Source organism: Anastrepha ludens, chromosome 3 (assembly GCF_028408465.1).
Source record: "Anastrepha ludens isolate Willacy chromosome 3, idAnaLude1.1, whole genome shotgun sequence".
Taxonomy (NCBI): domain Eukaryota; kingdom Metazoa; phylum Arthropoda; class Insecta; order Diptera; family Tephritidae; genus Anastrepha; species Anastrepha ludens.
In genome coordinates this window covers 74,000,272-74,020,572 of record NC_071499.1, presented here as the reverse complement: position 1 = coordinate 74,020,572, position 20,301 = coordinate 74,000,272, and the positions used below count along the sequence as shown (strand labels likewise).

Genomic DNA, 20,301 nt, shown 5'->3' with positions numbered 1-20,301 from the left:
GACAAAAACAAATATTTTTACAAATACTGAAAATTTGGAATAAAAATCGCGCGATTTTTAGTCCAAATTTTCGCCTGCGGCGCTTTTTTGATTTCAAATATACATGTATATAACAAAAACAAATATTTTTACAAAAAAAAAAATTTATAAATAGTGAAATAATGCAAAATCTGACAATTTTTGACCTAAATTTTCGCCATCGGCACTCATAAGTTTTACGATAAAACAACGTTTTCATAAGTGCTATGAAATATAAAACCTAAGTTAAATGCTTGTTGGGTTGACGACTGCTGTATACTCTTCTCTTCAACTGTATTTCAGTACAAACTGCAAATGCGGTCGGAAAAAATCTAATTTTTAAACTTCTCCTGGGGGTTCTATAGGGACACTAGGAGGTTGGGACTTTCACAGTTATAATGGTGTGACCTTGCTCTTTCTAATGGGCGGGGTGGGTGGTGCCACGCCTCCTCCCCCTCCGCCCCCCATTCAAATATATCGTGGTAGTAAAGGAAAGTTTTGCCCAACTTTCTTCCACAAAACATTTTTTTTCCTTCTACCCGATTTAAACTCGTCCTCCATATTCAACCGTACTCTCAGCAATAAGTGTGTCTCCGCATTACTGAGATTTTCACTAAAAATTTAAAAATAATAATTTATACAATTATTATTAACATAATTTAACTAAATTTCAACACATAAAAATTAAAATAAAACAGTTTTGCTTACTTTTCATCAGACATCGTAGTTAAATGCAGTAAACAATTTTTTGATAGAAATTATGAGTGACAACTGATAGAATTGTTGTCTTTTTGAACGCTTGATTATTGCAGTGCTGCCATATTGGCATTTCTGAACGTTCTGTTTGTTATGCAATTGTAGTTTGCGCGTCATGTTGCATTTACGAACACAGCCTATATCGACTTGCCTTTGAAATTTCTTCGCCTACACCACCACTTCATTCGAATTGAAACCATTAGTAACTTGAAAGAAAAACTGCATTTGCATACATTGAAATCATACAAAATTTATTAATGCACGTAAGCATTTTATAATATGTTTTATGTACCTAGGTAAATTTATTTTTGGTATAAAATTATAAATGTAGTTAATAGAGCATTAATTAAATTCAATAAAATTTCCAATTAATATCTAAAACATTACAAATAGAAAACAATATTACATATGCATATGTAAGTGCTGCTTAAAAATGCGTTTGCGACATTTGCGAAAAATAGACATTTTAAAAGTTGATAAAAAAAATATAAAAAAACGCAGAAGCATGTTTTTATTTAGCTTCCGCTTCGCATATCTAAATATCGTTTAGTAAAAAATATCAATTTCAATTGATATGCAATGGCACTATTAGAACTAAATAATCAATTCACTTTAGTTTCAACTAAAATCTGCTAACTTAAATAAAAATTAAAAATATTAATATATAAAAATTGCATTTACAAACTTATTTGAATACCGTACATATATATATGTATATGGCCTACGCTGTGAAACCGCATCAATTTCGAGCGCATATGAATTTCCATTATTTATAAAAACCAAATTCGAACTCGATTGTAAAACCATGTTTAACCATGCAGAGGCACCAAAGTATAATTGCGTGTTTTTTCTTATAAAAAAAAAAAACTGTGTGCTCTTGTATTAGTCTATACTGCATTGCATAGTTGTATTTTGTTTTTGCTTTTGTCCCTCATTCTTTTTTTGCGCAATAAATAAATACTTAAAACATCTTCAGTCTTTTTTTAAATATTTTTTATGCAATTGGTGATTTTGTTTTCATTGTTGTAGCAGTGATCTTGTGTTTGTTGCTGGCGTGCCACGCCGAATTTATTAATCAGCCAGCGGTCCTTAATCCTGCTTCGCAAGAATATATCTGAGTTTGTGGTCAATCAACACTTTTAGCCACTTACAAATTTTTAATACAAATTTTTTTTTATTTTTTTTTCCCCCCCATGACTTTAAATTATTGCGTTTAAGTATTGTAGAAAAAGCAAATATTTATAAATGTACGTTTGTGTAGAGTTCATAGTTTAGCGATTAGTTGTAACTTGTAAGTTATTAATATAGTAAAAAACAAAAACGAAACATTCCGTCTGTGTATACGGGAAATATATACCGTTGTGATTTTGTTTTACGCGCTTAACTAATTAAGTGGTTGATTAACAGTTTAAGCGCATTGTTGGTATGCGTTTGTTTACATTCGTTACAAATTTGTTCTTTTTAAGCATTTTTATTTTTTGTTCTTTTTTTCAGCTTCCATTTGCAGCGGCTTTTTTGCACTTACTTAGCTAATAGTACAGCGTATTTGAGTGTAAATAGTACTTACATATTTGTTAGTTATTGAGTAAGAAAGTATTATAATTTTTTTTAGCGCATTAGTAGCGAAATTAAATTGAAAATCTTTTGATAAATACTAGTATAGTATGTATGTATGTTTGTATGCATGTATGTGTAATAGCGTATCAATTAAGCTTAATTTAAATGTATATGGGATTCTCTTGTCCCGTGAGTAGGCGAAACATTGACGTTGGCATAGTCTTCATTAAAATCTGCGGGAGAAAGTAAGAGCGAAAATAGTTAACTATAAGCGCGTATTTTTTCTTATTTCTCATTTTACCTCGCCCACAGATGTAGCGAGCAGATTAACAATTTTTTCATGCGGCACCGCCACCACACTCTGATTGTTAATTTCAATAATACGATGCCCAACGCGTACACCACCACGTTCCGCAATGCCGCCGCGCAGCAAACTGCAAATCTGTGAATGAAAAAAAAAAATAAGTTTAAAATTAGATTTGTCGTACTCTTAAGAATTTATACAGGGTTTGATTGAAAAGTAATGAGCCTTCCCGCGCGGAGCGTCTGCCAAGCGATCAACCGAATCGGCTGGTGGGGGAAAATGATTGTTGTTGTTTTAACAGCATAGGTAGAAAATGGGGGAAAATGATCGTTGGACCTTCCCCTTCCACTAGAAACCGGTTCCAGTTCGCTGGCAACAGCGGAGCAGTCAACATCGCTCCGCGCGTGAAAGCTGCTTTAAAAGTATGTTAGGATTTTGCAGTGGCGAAAATGCAGCGATCGTTGGAGCAACGTTACTCGATCAAATTTTGCGCAAAGCTAAACAAAACGAGTACCGAAATGGGCTACTCAAGGAGGCTTACGGGGACCAATCTCTGTCCAGTGCCCAGGTAAAACGGTGGCACAAGTCGTTCAAGGAAGGCCGGGAGGACGTCGAAGACAAACAGCGATCTGAAAGGCCTTCGACGACGCAAACAGGCGAAGATGTGAACCGGGTTTTTGAATTTTTCAACATTGACCGACGTGCTAGTCTACGTGAGATTAGTGAAGAGTTAAATTTAACTTATTACAATGTGCGGGAAATCGTGGCCGGAAAACTTGAAATGCGCAAAGTGTGTGCCAAATTGGTTCCAAAGGTTTTGACTGATGAACAAAAGCAATTGCGTGTGGAAAAGAGTCGTGCAGTATTGGAAAGTGAAGAACAGGATAATATTTTAGACAATTGTATCCTGAGGGCAAGAAAGCGAGTGAGGAGTGGCACACGAGCTAGTCGCCACGACCCAAGAAGGCGCACATGTCGAAATCCAAGGTCAAAACCATGCTGATCATCTTTTTCGACTCTCGAGGCATCGTCCACAAGGAGTTTGTACCTCCAGGAAGCACTGTAAACGCCGCATTTTACAAAGAAGTGCTCCTTCGGCTGAAAAACCGCGTCGCTCGGGCGTGACCCGACCTCGTCAACAATTGGACCCTTCATCATGATAATGTGCCAACGCACACCGCCTTCCTCTGCACCTCTGCATTGGCCAAGATGGGGGTTCCGGTGCTTCGCCACCCTCCCTACAGCCCAGACCTGTCCCCTCCGGACTTCTTCTTGTTCCCGCGCCTGAAAAGAAAGCTGAAGGGGATTGGTGTTTCGACTCCATCGAGGCGATCCAAAAAACTGTGACAGCCGAATTGAACGCGATTCCGGCGGATGAGTTTAAAAAACGTTTCCTGCAGTGGAAGCACCGCTATCAGCGGTGTATTGACGCTCAAGGGTCCTATTTTGAAGAATGATAGTTGTATAAGCCAAAAGGTATAATAAAACTGCTTAAACAAAATAAGGCTGATTACTTTTCAATCAAACCCTGTATTTGAGGAACTAAGTTGCCGAAATTCTCCACTACTCACCACACCGTTTTGCACACTAAAACCCAGCTGATACTTGGTATTCGGTCGCTTGATTTTCACCTCGACTACCGGCGGACATGGCACTACAGTAAATTTGACCGCTGTCTGGTTTTTCGCATTGCGTATATAACTCTGACACGTCGAGAGCGGCAATCCCACCAAGCTCATGCCATTGATGGCAATCAATTGATCACCGATATTCAATTGACCACAACGCGCCGCTGCACCGGCCGACATTAGATTCGCTATCACTACGGTAGGCAGCATCGAACCCCAGCCACTTTCTACAATCACCACACCGAGTATTTCACCTTTCACCTTCGGCACAACAACCTCCTTTTGCAATTCCTTTTTAGCGAATATTTCCAATTCATCACCAAATATCTCCTGACTATTGAGCACCTCTTGATAATCCATTTCCTTTACAAAGCTATGATCTTCAATGCCATTCGCTTTCAGAAATTCCATGTAGGCCACTTGAAAGGCTTGTCCAATTGATTGCGCAATAAATTGTGCTTCATCGCTCTCGAAGACATGACAGATCATTTTGGGTGTGCGATTATGTTTATTACTGCCATTGCCAACACTGCAGCTAACGCCATTGACGGTACCACCGTTGCCGTTGCCGTTACCATTACCGTTACCGCTGCCACAACCACTACCAATAGCATTACTACTAACTACAATACCATTTTCTTGAGCTTCCTTATTGCCATTACCACAGCCATTAGCCACATCAGCGTCCGAGCCACAGGAATCGGATGGCACAAACCGACGGCGTGCCATTAGCACAACCAAATCGCCGATATCGGCAATGTAGGAGATTGTACGCAAAGCATGATCCATCATAATTTCCTTGAGGTCAGTGTTGAGCACCATAATCTTTTCGGTTGATATGAATAGATCGACTTCGGTGGAGGGTTGACTTTCGCCTTCCGGAGCCTTTAAGGAAATAGAATCGTAATTTGTTAAAGTTAAAGAGCGCTGGTAAATGTTGGTAATAATGAAAAAAGCGCGAGTTTAGTATAAACATTCAGATAATATTCGTTTGGGAGAAAATAAATACATTATTTCCTCGGTCCTGGCTGTAGTGATCGATATCTCGTAAAGTACCGATCAACGACCTGCTCCTTGTCAAGGTAACTTCACACTAAAAAAAATTCCTTTGCTGTTTTTTTTTTTGTTCCATGCAGTTGTGAGTTTCAGGGTGTTAACAATGGAAATCAGCAAAGAGAAAATTTGGTATATTTTACAGTTTTTCTTTGATAAAGTCGAAAATGCAAGCCAGTGCGCTGAAATGGTGGATGATGTTTATGGTGCCGTTACTGTAACTGTAACAGCCAAAAATTACAAATTAGTTTCGTCGATTCCGTTCAGGCATTTTTGATGCTAAAGAAAATGTCGAAAAAATCAGAAAAATAATCGAAGTTGACCGGCAATAATGGATTTCGTTTTCCCCAAACTAATATTAAGAAACTAAGTGTTGAGTACGAGGCTAAGCAAGCAACACTTACCAAAGCCTACAGGGTTTACGCATTTAATATACGAGCAGCAAGGAATGATAGAAATTTATATTTAGTTTGATTTCTTATTTATAGAATTGTTTTAGTTAATATTAAGTCAAATGCTTGATAGAAATTTGGTTGGGTGTAAAAAAATAATTATATAGGAATATACGTATGGCTGTATGTATGTATTATGTATATATTACCTTTATACGCGACACAGCCTCTTCAGCCTGCATCATACGCGTCGATTTCGTAGGCTGCCCCTCGCACACCAGCTGCGTAGAGCCTAAGTAGCGTGCGCGAAAGAGGACGCCCTCAATTAGCACTGCAGGATCCAATAATCCTGGCAAGAAAAGGAAAATCGATTGTTTAATGAGCAATTATTTTTTGAAGTCAATACAATTTCATAAAGTAAGGATAGATCTTTTAATATACACAAAAAAAAAGCAATGAATGAAGCAATGAAAAAATTAGGCAAAATCACAAATTTAAAGTTAAGGGGACCCGGTGGTCTAGAAATTTCGAAAAATCGATTTTTTGTTTTTTCGATATTTTACTGTGAAATTTGCATACAGAAATTCCCAATATTATAGCTTCTACAGCCCATTAACTAGGTAGAGAGCGGTTGTTGTTGTTGTGGCAATAACTTTGCCCTGTCAGTGTAGTGTAATCAGCGGGTGTCTTCGTCTAGCTAGGTCCAAGAAACTTGCTGTTTCGACAAATTGTATCCAGAGGGAGAGGGGTGTTAGATGTGTGGGTTTGATGGGGCATGTAAAAAGGTGGTTAGTGTCGTGCGGGGTGCCTTCACATGCCGGACATATGTTTAGCATGTTGGCGTCGATTCTGGATAAGGGGGCGTCCATAAATTACGTGAGATGTTTAAGGGTCGAGTCAAATCTCATCTAATCTTACGTTGGAGAGAGGGGGCGGTCTCGGCAAATATCACGCAATTTTTTTTTTTCTGATTGAAACAAAAAAAAATTATACTATTTTGGTTCATTATCCAGATTGTACATGCTTAAGATTTAATCTTAAGCGTAATCGTAGTATGATTAAGATCATTCACTAATTCGTTCGAAAGAAAATAATTTCATTCATACTTCGACGTTATACATTACTGCTGTCAAACCACCATATTTTTTTTATACCAAATAGCTCAATTTAATCTGAATTTACGATACAGTGTAGCCCGTCGTTTGTTTTCGCGCCACTATCAGCCGAACGCGCGACTCGATGAACAAGAGCGAACGAGCTGAGTGGCAGCGACACACGGACAGGTTCCAACCTTCTTTGTTTAGAGAGAGCCAATATTTACTCCAGGTACATTGCAGTTGATTCATATCAAATTTTTATGCGTGCCTATTTTATTTTTTTTTTTAGTTTTTTAACGAGCGCAAATGTCAATAAATTTTTACTAAGAGTTACAAAAGGAAATTGTTTTTAATTTTTTTTTTAGGTTGTGAAATGCGATGATCGGAACTGCTGCAGCCCACGCCGGAGTGATCTGCATATGATTCTTCACGACCGTTTTCTGCCACCTCCATACCTATCACTTAGGTTGATTGACGTTTGATAATTCCGGACTTTAAAGAACATGACGGAAAGTCATTTGCTCCATTTCTAATACGCTTACCGATTCAACCGCTGAATGCTTTTATCAGAACGCCTTATGATGTCTATTGCCCAAGTATACGTGATGATTTAGAGAAAATATGCTGCAGTACATGCGGTATTTACTTCGCATCTATCACAAGAGCTGCAGAGCACAGGCGAGCAGCTCACATTGCACCAGCTAAGCAAGCGCGTATGTACCGCAAAGTGCGACCCTCACGGATGGTCGCAAGACGAGCTAATCAGTTACTGTGCGCAAGCGTCAACGGCTTAGAGTGGCTAGATTAGAACGAAGTTGAAGGAGCACATGTTTTTACTGAAAATCATATGGACATGTTGGTCCCAATAGTCTCTCTTGAAACCGCGCATGATTCTCCATGGACTGAATTAGAGTAGATATTCTGTTTTTAATCGCAGTAGTTACGATTTAAGTCTTCTACTCGTATTGTTAAATTTTTATTACACTCATAACTCTCAGCAATATTGATTAGTAGTCTTAACTAGTCGTAAATAAAAGCACGAAGCAATTTTTTTTTCTTTTTACAATAACAATCTAACGCGTTTACATAAGAAACCCACATTTTGAAGAATCTCACGTGAGATTGGGGGATGGGGAAGGGGGTTGAATAAAATCTCACGACATCTCATCAGGGGGGGAGGGAGGTTCAGAAAATTGAAAAAAACACCTCACGTAATTTATGGACGCCCCCTAAGTAGGAGTTTAACCTGCTACAGTATCCAGAGCGTAGTTGTGCCAAGGGGTAGTAGTTGCGGTATTCCCATGGCAGCCGGTTCTACGCTACCGGAATGACTCGGGTTTTTCCCGACCAAGGGCTGCCGGCCCAGTAAACAAGCCCAGTCTAGTGTACCGTATCCCACTCCCAATCTATTCACCTCGGTAGAGAGCGGTCCGCGCGCCTGTTGTAAAAAAAAATTATTCAAGCGAATCGTCTGGAATTTTTGTATGTCACTCACAACAAGAATGGCTATCGCTCGTACTAGAATCATATTATTATTTCAATTATATCATAATTTTTTGATTAAAAATCTAAAAAAACCCCGATTTTTAGAGCGTCAAATTCAAAAGCGCGCTATTTTGTCAATTTTTTTTTTTTTTTTTTCTAGTACGGGACATACACTTGTGGACAAAATAATAGGTGTGTGCTGAATCTGTACTGATTTTACGCCCAATAGTGTAATAACTGTTATTTATTTTTGATACCGCTACATTTTAATGAAACAAAAAGGAAACTAGAACGTAAGTAAAAAACATTTTTGCGACTCAATTGGTAATTTAGCGTGTTATTGGAAAGTAATGATTGTTTGATTGAATTCGCTTGGCCATAAAAATATTTGAAGTGTTATCAAGTGTTATCAAGTGTTTGAAGTGTTTTGCTGCATTGTTCAATTTGTATTATTTTGACTGGTTCAATAATTATTTAGAATGGGTCGTAATAGCCACTGCACCGAAGTAGAGCGTCAATTGGTGAAGAAACTTCATGTGGAAGGGAAAACGTATCGCTACTTTGCCAATGCACTGGGACGGTCGGAAAACTTTGTTACGAACTCTTTAAAAAAGAAGTATGAGAAAGAAAATTGTGGACGGCCAAGATGGACGGGCCCGGCAGAGGTTCGCCGTATAGTACTTATGACCAAAAAGGATATTTTATGTCTTCGCGACAAATCGCAGCAGAAATGGGATTGAATATAAGCTCGCGGACAATACGACGGCGCTTAGTGGACGCTAATCTACCAGGACGAAAAGCTAGAAGAGTTCCACTTCTACGAAAGGTGCACATACAGAGAAGAAAAGCATTTGCTAATGAGCACGGAGATTGGTGTGGTCCTACCGGAGAAAAAAAGTGGCGAAATATTTTATTTAGTGACGAAGTAAAGATGAATGTATGCGGTAATGATTCCAAAAGAAGTGTACGCCGCCCGAAAGGCAAAGAATTTGCGTCTCAGTATACCAAAAAGACCATTAAGCATGGAGGCGGAAACATTATGGTGTGGGTATGTTTCTCTGGCAGGGCGTTGGTCCTTTATTTTGGATAAAAGACACAATGACCGCGGTTGAGTATAGGGATATTTTGCAAAATGTTATGCTTCCATATGCAGAAGAAAACATGCCTTTGAGATGGTGTTATCAGCAAGATAATGACCCCAAACATACCTCGAGGTTGGTGTCGGAGTGGCTAAGAAATGCAAACATAAGTTGTATGCAATGATCTCAATCCTATTGAGAACTTGTGGAGTGATTTGAAGAGGAGACTGGCAGACTTTGCATTCCAAAACAAGGAGCAATTGTGGCAGAAAACCGAGGAAATATGGGATGCTACCCCTTTAGAAACCTGCCAAAAATTAATAAAATCCATGCCCAATAGAATAGGCAAACTTATACAGAACCATGGAGGATATACTGGTTATTGAAATACTAGCGGTTAAATTTAAGTTGAACTGTCTTTTTGTTTTGTTTTTTTGTCATATAATATTTCACACCTATTATTTTGACCAATGGTATTTTTTTGTTATAATTAAATTTTCATTTGAGTGTAAAAAGTAAAATGAATTTCAACATATTTTTATTTAATGAAATAAAACATTACTAAAATAATAAAAAAACTCTTGTCTTTACAAATTTTTTAATGTTATTAAAAACACTTTGTTACACCTATTATTTTGTCCACAAGTGTAGCTACAGGCATTCTGATTAATGATTTTGTTTTTGTGTTTCAGATAAGTAGAAGAGCCAAAATGGACAACACCGTCCAGGTCCAATTTTTCGGGAGGGCCAACTTCAGCGCCCTTTTTAAAATTATTAAAATTGAAAAGAATTTTTTTTTTTTCATTTTTGTATGTAAAAGAAGTTTAATATAATAAAAAGTCTAAAAACATTAAATATAGTTTTTAAATTTGTATTGTAAAAAAAATCCTGAGAATACCCTAAATTTAAATTTACCCTAGACCACCGGCACCCCTTAAGGGAAGCTCATATACTACTTTAGTTGTTTTAAGGTTGATATCCCGCTATTGAAAAACCAAAGCCAACTTAAAAAATGCATTTAAGGACTGACCAAAAACAATTTGTGTTACATAAGCATTAAAAACAGCAACAAAAGCTAATAAAAGCAAATCATAATTTGCGCTTAAACAATTTTTCCCTTAATTACTTTACATTAGACTTACATTTATGTATGTAAACACGAACATACACACACACGCATTACGTTGTATATTTGTATTTTCATTAACGTGTTAGTTTGATTTATTTTTTTAATTATTTTCGTATCATGTTAGCGTGCAAAGACAATCAAAGAGACAAAGAGACAGTCTCAAATAGAGATTATACATATAGACATTGACAGACGTGGCGGATTTGTGCGCTCTACTTACCCTCTTTATTGCGTGCCTTCGCTTTCTTATCGCTGTTCGCTGAATCTTTCAGCGACTTCATAGAGCCCGTTGGACTTTTTGTGTATTGCAATTTTTCGGGTGAGGTGAGCGTTACATCTGCGCTGCCTACAATTTGGCATTGCTCCGGCGAACTGGGCGTCAGCGCTGTGCCAATGCCTTGACGTATGGTGGCCGAGGAGAATCCCTGCGGTTTAATACTGACAGAGTTTGTGGTGAGCATTGTGATGTCCGATGTGCTGGGCGATTGGTCATTGGAATCGGTGCCACCGCCAATACGTGATGTCTTCGGCCAAATTGCCTGTTGTAGAGGACATTATGTATCAAAACAGAAAAAGTAAGAGTTAAAGGATCCCAAGATGCATTAAGCAATACATCGTATGCTGGGAAATTATTAAACTAATTTGACACTTATATCTACACAGACTTACCTTATCATCGTAGTAGCCTTGCTCATCGAGTCGCTGTTGCCCCAACAATCGATCGGTTTCCAAATCAGTATCCGGTTCTTCCTCATCACCTATGGTCGCTCCGCTCGCACTGCCATCGTTAGCGCCACCATGCAACTTATTCAAATGATTACTTCCCATCCGATTGGGTGCCAATGAAGTATTCGTTGGCGAAGTTTTACGTGGCACCCAAACTGGCGATTCTGGATCGGGCGGCAAGACCTCATCACAAAATTTCAATTTCTCTGGCTGCGTTTTGGCACGTTGCAGCGCCGATCGTATCTCCTTCATTGCTTCTTGTATGTCTGCCGACTCGCGTTGCTGTTTAGCACGAACACACTGCCGATATGCTGCAGACGCAGGAGGGGGTGGCGGAGATTGTTTTGTTGCTGAAATGATTATGATAGATATACAAAAATATTCAATACGCAGAACGACAATAAAAACAAAGCAATTGTATGACATTTACATAAACATATAGTATACATAAGTGAATATAAACTATTTATAGGTATGTGCCTATTTGGACAGTAATATAAACGTACACACATACATATCTTCCCGTACTTACTCATTGGCGGTGCGTAGACGGCATCGTAATTAGAATCGTTATGGCTGAGCTCATTCGATGTGTTTAAACAGGCAGCGCCATTGTTATTGCAACACCCAACGTCGTTCTCTATTAGTTCATGACTGCGCACTTGAAGCTCTGGCTGATGTCGCTGTTGTTGTTGCTTTTGCTGTTGATTTATTTTGTCAGGGACCTCAACTAAATCGCTTATTAAATTGTCATCCATCACAACCGCGGCGGCGATGCTATTTGAAATGCAACTATCATTGCACTCGAGTGACAAATTCGCGGTATACTCATTATTTTGCAAAATTGTAGGAGGCGTATGCTGATGCTGTAGCTGATATTGTAACGATTGTGTCTGGACCGTCGGTGGAGCTTGAGGTTGTCCATTATCAGTACTGTTGCTCTCAAGTATTTGTTTTTCACTCTCAACCGCGGCATTCACATTATTATCCGTATCTGATGCATGACCACTGGAAAGGCCATCCTCCAACACTGGCATACTGGTATATAATTTTCCATAGTCAGTGGGACAATTTATATCATTCGACAAACTATCCAGATCACCGCAATTTGAATCGTAATCAGTAGTCTCGGGGGATAAGGTGAAATTGCGCGAATGTCGACGGAGGTTTGCTTCCAGTTCGGTGTCGGCCAAATCGCCACTGCTGCGACTATTCGAGTCTATGTACAACTCGATGTCATTGTTTTCATTATAAACGGACTCACAGGGCTACAAATTAGAGGGCGGAGAAGAAAATGAGATAAGTAGAATTAATATTGATAAGAATACATTAGTATGTCAAAAAAGGCAAATTCAATTACATAATAATATATCTGAATACAGTGTGCCAAGATGAAACTAATATCTAAAAAGTAAAAACTTACAGTTACTCAGATCAAAAGATATGTATACACTAGGCCGGGTCGATTTGTGGGGAGGCAAAAATATCGCCCATTGTTCTGTGAAAATCAGATTCTAGGGATCAAAATAAGAAACTTTGACGAAGGAACAATACCTCTAAAACGAATTCTGATGTCCCCCAATTTGGGTCGAACTTTCTAGTTTCTTTTCTATAACTCACTTAAATTAATTTTTTCATTCACATATTTTCTGACTAATTAAATTTCTTAAGAGAAAAATAGATATTATTATAAATAAATAATAAATATTATAAATAAATAAAAATAAAGAAAAAACATAGCCATTTAGCTGATTTTTTCATGTAAAGGCCAAAAGTGGTGATATTTTGAAATGATTGTATGGGGACCCCCCAGGGGAGTTCCAGGTGGTGTGCCACTGGCATGGGTGGATCGGCCGTTCAAAGTTAGTGGAGGTCGGTCATACATTTGGACTCGATTGGAGCACTCTAAATGGGTCAAAGTGGGATTTTTCGTTCGACCCAAATTGGGGGACATCAGAATTCGTTTTAGAGGTATGGTTCCTTCGGCAAAGTTTCTTATTTTGATCCCTAGAATACGATTTTCACAGAACAATGAGCGAGTTTTAAATCGACCCGCCCTAGTATACACCCTTCTACGTTGCCAGAACGACCGGGTTAAAATCTGGCCAAGGACTGTCACTTTAGCAGCTTTCCCCAAAAATGTGTGAGGAATGTTGTATGCTATTACTACAACAACAAAAACAGTCAATTCTACATTACCGGAACGACCCGGATACTTATCTGGCCAAGGACTGTCACTTCACCAGCATACTGCGGGGTAGGGAATTCAATGGCCTGACTATACGTTTTTAATGTTTTGTAGATGTGTGGGGTGCAGTTTTTAGCTTTACTTTGGCAGGACAGTCTGTTCTACGTAACTGGAACGACCCGGATTTGTATCCGACCGAGGACTGTCACTTCAGTAGCATTCCTCGTATATGCATTTGAAATGTTTATGCTCCTACAACAACACCAACAGCACTATTTCGATTGGTATAATTGCAATCACTAAGAAAGACACCATTACTTTCACATACAAATGTTCATTTCCCACTTGCTTCTCACTCGTGCATGTGTTTATTTGAGGAATAAATTACTTTTTACGCCGTCTGTATTACACCTCTTAGGATACCAATCGGCCATACTCACTTGTTTGCGTGGCGAACGATGCACCATATTCAATTCATCTTTGGGTATTCTGGCTAAACGTTGTCCAATATACGCTTGCTCCATATGTTTCCCCTCCTCTCGCTCACGTTGACGCTCTCGTTCATACTCCAAATGAGTATCCTGCTAAAAGAAAACGAAAAACAATTTATACTGCAGCAAAAAATAATTAACAGGCAAACGTACACAACTGCCCACATCGTCACCGCTCTCAGTATAGTCTGTATAACGTTTTTCATCTTCTGAATTCGCCTTGAAGAACTCTTCCAATACTTTGCGCGTTTCGGAACACTCGTACAAGTAATCAAAAGCCGGAGTTTTAACTTGTGCCCCGTCAACGGTGGCGGCAGGTACGCCCCCATCATCGATATCAATTAAATTGCCCATTGACTTATTATCGCGATAGTTATTTGTGCCTATAGCAGCTGTGGTTGCTAATGCGGACGATGGTGTAGCGGTATAATACTGTTGTAGTTGCTGCTGTAAGCTCAGTTGTGCATACTGTGACGAGCGTGCATTAAGCTCTTGTTGCATTAGTTGTTGTTGCATTGTTGAGTATTGTTGTTGCTGAAGCTGTGCGCCTGCAATGGGGGATACACGCTGCGGAAAGCCTGGTGGCCGCTTGGGGAATACGCTAGCGCCTGCTTGCTTCATATTACCTTGTGGTTGATTGCCAAAACGACGTGGTGAACCTTCGTACTCAGCTATTGGTAGCTGGCCAATCATTTTAGTGACTTTCAAGATGTCTTCGTTGTTATGTTGATGATGTGCTGACGCATAATTGTCGTTTGTGTTTTTGATGTATGGGATTCCGCTATTCGCAGCGTTGGGCATGCTGGCCGCCTTTGTCTTATTCATCCAATTTGTGTCAATATCATCAAAAACGACTATTTCTCCATCGCGCAAGCACTGTACACCGACCTTACCAACATCTGTGGGGGAGCCGCCTGGGCTTGCTAGACCCTGCAATGTAAGGATATGTGATATGAGTTAAGGGTGTTAAAAAGCGTTCGAAATATGATAAATATTAGGAGGCGAGGCAGATTTTCATTCCTAATAATAAGAATTTGCTTTTGGTAATTATTACTATTTTTTATTTTCATATACACTGATGCATACATATTTGCAAAGTGTTTACTCACCTGTGGCATCACGTTTTGCTGTTCGAATTGACTTCCGGGACTTCGTCCGACCCTGATTTGATGATGCTGCCGATGTTGATGATGGTGCAGCGCATATTGCACATCTGTATTTAAATCAGGCGAATTGAGCACAGTGCTGGCGGGTGTAACATTGGGACTACGCGTGCGCATTTCCCATACATAACGCTCCTGTGGTTTTTCATTGAATTTGCCAGCAGATGTGGCGGGTGGCGTATTCATTTCGCTATTCAAATTCAAATTGTAATCACTGCCAACATCTGTTGCTGTACCGACACTACCAGAGCCACCTACACTGCCGACAACAGAGTGCATTGTGCTTGATGAGGTGGTGCTTGGATTGTTGGCAGCCACAACAGAACCAGATATGCGGGCCACAGCTGCCGCCCCCATTGTAGCCGCACTTTGAGGCATGTGGTATATGACGCGTCCATTGTTAGACGTCTCCAATTCACCGATATCAGGGTTCATTCTCTGTCTGGTTTTTTGCTGCCTTTGTTTGTTTTTCGAACGTTTACTCGTGCTTTTTTACTTTTGTTGTTATGGCAGCAGCTTGCCTTTTTTTTTGTGTGTGAGTTTTCTTGTTGGCTTTCAATTGTCTCTATCGTCTGTCGACTATTTGCTTGGCGCCGACAATTGTTGATGGATCCTTACAGAGCCAACTATGTTGAGGATATTGGTTATTTGAACTATTTCGACAATTGCGGGTTTGGAACGGAGAAGTCTCTTTTATTGTCCTTGTAATCCTTTCAATTAACTCGCTCTATTTGCTGTGATATCTTTATTTTTATTTTTTCCAGCCAACTGAGTTTAACAATACGAGGCATTGTGACGGCATATGGATTTCATCTAACGTGTTCATACAACAAAAATGATACCAAACATCGATTCTTTGTTTTGAAAAGTTCATTGACATGCAAGAGTGATATCATCACCAAGCCTGCATTCTACTTCTATTGAACACAAACATTTTCTCATTTAAGACTAAATTTTTTAAATTATATTTACGTCCTTTTTATATGTATAAAAATAATAAAACATTGATACTAACAAAGTCACCCAAATATAGGCTCATGGCCAAAAACAAGCAGACGTCCTTCAAGAGGATTTCATGCTGCTAAGACGATTAGCCAGTCATCGGCAGCGAAGCCACCACCCTAGTTGAGATGTCCGCCACACCAACAGCCCAACTCGTATTTATGCACTTGGCCTCGAAAACTTCAAAGAGGCATAACTTTCTGAATTAACGTCTGCGCCACATAACCACTACCGATAGTAGTCCGTACATACACTAATATAAGCTAACTGAAGCAACTATCGTGCCAACATCAAAGCGTTCACAACGTATCCCAGCATCCCAACCCCGAAATGCATACAATACACAACTACTATGACGCTGGGCAGCACTTCGTCTAGGTTATACGAATCCACCGCAATTGTGCTACTTTACTGGGTGGGTGGTTGACAGTTTGCTCACTCGGCTTTCTATGCAACAACACCCCTTTAACGCTTTACTAGATGGGTGCAACCCATACCGAGTAGCAAATGTAGTTTTCGATTTATCAACTGTGCGTTGTGGGTGGCGGGTGGAATATCAGCTTGCTGCTGATTCACCGTCATCAAAGATTTGTCTACACGAATCCAGCCGCAGCATACGCTTCCCCATCGTATCCCAACTCATTCATTGATTATAATGTTAAACATTTAACAAAAATCTTGACCTTTTTCGGCATTATCTTTTCATACAATTAATGTAAAAAATCAATAAATTGGAAACGTCTGCGCGTATGTAATACTCCCCGTTGATTACTCACAGATAACGGTTTATTAAAGACGTCGTTTCTATACAATTAACAGAATTTCATATTTCAATATATGGAATATATTAGTAGTTATTTTCACCTAGAAAAATCACCATTATTTTTATAAAAACCCACTTTATTGCACTGTAAAACTCCGCTGCAGTCAATTTTTTCATGAGCTGCAGCGTATTATTCCGATTTGCCTGTTTTTCCAGTTGCTTTTTACTTTCTTCATACACTCGGCGTTGCCACATCGATAAACATACACCGAATACAAAAAAAATAATTCGAAATGATTCTAATTCTCTATATAATTAGGGTGTACTTTTGGGTGTTTGGCCGAGCTCCTCCTTCTATTTGTGGCGTGCCTCTTGTATTGTTCCACAAATGGAGGGACCTACAGTTTCAAGCCGAATCCGAACGGCAGATGTTTTTAGGAACTTTTTCATGGCAGAAATACACTCGGAGGTTTGCCATTGCCTGCATTTGTGTTTCACCGATATTCGAACCTACGTTCTCTCGGTGAATTCCGAATGGTAGTCACGCACCAACCCATTCGGCTGCGCCGGCCGAATTCTAATTAGTCTCTTAAAATTAGTAACTTCTCTGCTTTTTTATTTCTTATTAACATTAAATTTCTCAAGGAAAAAAATGTACACAATACCCACCACCAATCCACCACTTCATTACCACATCACCACTTTAATAGATGAGTCTCGATGTTTTATATAACTTTGGCAAAAATTAGACTTCAATGTATAGATCTCACGAAAACTGATTTTTGATATTATCAGTAAATTGAAAAATTATTATTCATAAGATGCAAGATGCGCAGATATAAACCAATGTGAGAATATGAAAATGAGCTAATGATGATTACAGTAAACTACAAAATCGAAAGAATAATATAGGATTAGGTTAACTTTAACAGTTATGTCTTTTATAAATTGCATGCTTTGCTGTCGACGTGAAATGCTTCCTACAAATGACGCTAGTGTCCGCATTAAATGTTACCGGGTAGAATTTAACCCACATTCATAGGAAGAACCATGTAACCGCATTTCATTTGAATAAGTTTTTTATAGAGAGCGGGTTAACAGTTCACGGATAGCGCAACTTTATGAAGTTTATGAATTAACGTTCTCTGCTATTGGTTTAATGTGAAATGAAAAATGAAAAAAGGATCAATAGAAATTAAAGCAGAGCATTGCTCTGGCAATGACTTAAGTACTAATAGCAAAGTTTCAAACCGTTGATGTCTTAATTACATTTTGTTATTTGCTTCGCTGGCTGTTATGTCAAAAACAGCAACTATCGAAGCACATAAACAGCTGTTCAAGGCATCCACATTTGTTTCATAGCTTTCTTAGATTGTATCTATCGTAGAAAGATTTTAATAGTTTTTAGCAAATTAAAATAAATTTAAATAATGGCAGCAGAAATAGCAGTGATAGACCCAGCTGAACGTCTGAAGCTGGGGCCACGTGAAGGTGTGACATACCCTTTGGTTGTGCAATATTGTGGCAACTGCACAATGCCACTTGAAGTAAGACCTGAACTTTTATTATAACTAAAAATTACTAATAAAAACGTATTTAAATAGTACTGCGAATATTATCCGGAATATGAAAAATGTAGAGCTTGGTTAGAGAAGCATCTTCCTAGCGAATTCGAGCAAATGAAAATCAAAGATGAAACAGCCGCTGCTGATGGCACAGACGACGATAAGAAACGTCAAAAACGAGGTGGCAAGGGTATGATGAAGATTAAAAAGAAGGAGGATGTCCCGAAAAAAATCACAGTTTCAAGAGCACCTCGCGGCAAAAAGAAGTCGGTTACGGTAGTGACCGGACTGAATACTTTCGGTGAGATTTTTTATACAATGAATGTTTGGGCATATCAGTATTTAATAACTTTTCAACAGACATCGACCTGAAAGTAGCGGCTAAGTTCTTTGGCACAAAGTTCGCTTGCGGTTCATCTGTTACAGGCGAAGATGAGATCGTTATACAGGGCGATGTGAAGGATGATCTATTTGATGTCATACCAGAAAAATGGCCAGAAATTGATGAAGATTTTATTGATGATTTGGGCGACCAGAAACGCTAAAGGCATTTCATGAACTGTGTAAAATGCATTTCCAACAAATAAAGCTACACACATACTTTACATAAAAAAATGTTAATTGTTTATTTTCAACTGTTTTCACTGGATATATTGGGAAAGTGCCTAGCCACAATTTGTAAAAGTTCATTCACTTGCTCCTCGGTTAAGCGTTCTTCACTGTCTTCGATTAGCTGTAATTTACAAAAGCGTTTTAGACAATTTACAAAAGAACATTTTTTATTACCAGTTGAATGTGCAATGCACTAGTGGGTGGATCGTTGACAATCATTAAGCATTCTGTGGTTGTCAATTTGCAGGTTAGCTGCCGCACTTTAGTTAAAAAAGCATGAATGGTCTCCCGAGATTGCTGCTTACATGGTGAATCCTCCAGGTATTGTAATGACTGCAAGAATATACAATTAGTTTTAAAAAATGGTTGCCCATAATTTTGGATGCAAGCCAAGACCTCATAAGTTATTGTAGCTAAATTCCGCAATCCTTGCTTCTTCTTCGTGTCCTTAAGTGTTTTCAGCGACTCCATTACCTCGTAATTGGAAAGGGCTGAAAAGCAAGGATTTACACTGAAAACAAAGGGTAAAACTACTAATTCAAGTTAATTGATTTATCATGAACACAAATTACTTACATTTCCATTGTGTAAAAAAACTTTAATTTTCTAGCGTCTATGTTTATATTAACTCAGCCGGTCAAATTTTTATTGTTGTTTAATTCATATGTTACAGAGTTGCCTTGATGTATGGGCTATATGAGCAGCGTTGCCAACACATATTTTCCAAATGCCCCGAAAGCTGGAGTGCAACTCTCTTAAACGGCGGAGGAAAAAAACTGCAGATTCCTATAATTTCCCCGCAAAGCTAAAGAAATTTAATAAGTTTCAACTATTCATCGGCAAAATGAAAATTTGTCCTTGTTCTCCGATCTACAAAATGGCAGCTGATGTTAAGACAGCGATGGTTTTGCACTGACAAGATTTAGTAAGCTGCTACAACAACAAAAACCACAACAGCGATGGCAGGAAATCCGATAAGACCAATTTGTTTTCACAGTGAAATTCGCGGTTTCCACCTGACGTTTCTTCTGTTTTAATAAGCTATAGAAGGTGGGGCATGGTGCGACATATTTGCAATTGCATAGATGCCGTTGAAAAACTGTAGTTTTTCTCTCTTTACTTGTTTATATTTTATTTTTATTTCCAATTGAGCTTGTTGTGTTTGTTTTGGGTTGTTACATTCTTCTTGTGCAATATTATGGAGGTTATTCATATGTCAACGACAGTTATTAATTGAAAGACAAAAATACTAGAGTAGTCAATCTAGAAATGTTAAAGCATATAAAACATAAA

The 20,301-nt window shown here is 38.6% G+C and overlaps 3 protein-coding genes across 12 annotated transcripts; 1 reads left to right on the top strand and 2 right to left on the bottom strand.

Annotated features, from left to right (window-relative positions):
• Positions 1-1,048: 1,048 nt before the first annotated feature.
• LOC128858211 (amyloid-beta A4 precursor protein-binding family A member 1) lies at positions 1,049-17,070 on the bottom strand. 10 transcript variants are annotated; one of them, XM_054094281.1, is made up of 11 exons: positions 16,968-17,070; positions 15,013-15,879; positions 14,057-14,833; positions 13,853-13,996; positions 11,757-12,492; positions 11,168-11,574; positions 10,719-11,037; positions 5,918-6,057; positions 4,207-5,148; positions 2,633-2,773; positions 1,049-2,564 (listed from the first exon to the last, which is right to left on the bottom strand). In XM_054094281.1, the coding sequence occupies exons 2-11, from the start codon at positions 15,499-15,501 to the stop codon at positions 2,493-2,495; spliced, it is 4,167 nt and encodes a 1,388-aa protein (XP_053950256.1). In that variant the 5' UTR covers positions 15,502-15,879; positions 16,968-17,070; the 3' UTR covers positions 1,049-2,492. The 10 variants fall into 10 exon arrangements, with proteins under 10 accessions (XP_053950256.1, XP_053950254.1, XP_053950253.1 ...); XM_054094279.1 differs by having other exon boundaries at positions 15,013-15,983; positions 16,968-17,065; XM_054094278.1 differs by having other exon boundaries at positions 15,013-15,983; positions 16,933-17,064.
• A 1,064-nt stretch (positions 17,071-18,134) lies between these two features.
• On the top strand, positions 18,135-19,005 carry LOC128858209 (density-regulated protein homolog). Its single transcript, XM_054094276.1, has 3 exons — positions 18,135-18,378; positions 18,436-18,697; positions 18,757-19,005. Exons 1-3 carry the CDS (start codon positions 18,262-18,264, stop codon positions 18,939-18,941), a joined length of 564 nt encoding a protein of 187 aa, XP_053950251.1. The 5' UTR covers positions 18,135-18,261; the 3' UTR covers positions 18,942-19,005.
• LOC128858210 (DNA-directed RNA polymerase III subunit RPC9) lies at positions 18,995-19,934 on the bottom strand. Its single transcript, XM_054094277.1, has 4 exons — positions 19,585-19,934; positions 19,405-19,519; positions 19,183-19,341; positions 18,995-19,129 (listed from the first exon to the last, which is right to left on the bottom strand). The coding sequence occupies exons 1-4, from the start codon at positions 19,590-19,592 to the stop codon at positions 19,028-19,030; spliced, it is 384 nt and encodes a 127-aa protein (XP_053950252.1). The 5' UTR covers positions 19,593-19,934; the 3' UTR covers positions 18,995-19,027.
• Positions 19,935-20,301: the final 367 nt, after the last annotated feature.

Coding starts and splice junctions, on each gene's coding strand:
- LOC128858211 (XM_054094281.1), bottom strand. CDS start 15,501: ATGAACCCTGATATCGGTGAATTGGAGACGTCTAACAATGGACGCGTC. Junction 5,149..5,917: donor AGGCTGTGTCGCGTATAAAG/GTAATATATACA, acceptor ATTTCCTTAAAG/GCTCCGGAAGGCGAAAGTCA. Junction 2,565..2,632: donor TCGCTACATCTGTGGGCGAG/GTAAAATGAGAA, acceptor TTTCTCCCGCAG/ATTTTAATGAAGACTATGCC.
- LOC128858209 (XM_054094276.1), top strand. CDS start 18,262: ATGGCAGCAGAAATAGCAGTGATAGACCCAGCTGAACGTCTGAAGCTG. Junction 18,379..18,435: donor ACTGCACAATGCCACTTGAA/GTAAGACCTGAA, acceptor GTATTTAAATAG/TACTGCGAATATTATCCGGA. Junction 18,698..18,756: donor GACCGGACTGAATACTTTCG/GTGAGATTTTTT, acceptor ACTTTTCAACAG/ACATCGACCTGAAAGTAGCG.
- LOC128858210 (XM_054094277.1), bottom strand. Junction 19,342..19,404: donor TAGCTACAATAACTTATGAG/GTCTTGGCTTGC, acceptor ATATTCTTGCAG/TCATTACAATACCTGGAGGA. Junction 19,130..19,182: donor GTGCATTGCACATTCAACTG/GTAATAAAAAAT, acceptor TGTAAATTACAG/CTAATCGAAGACAGTGAAGA.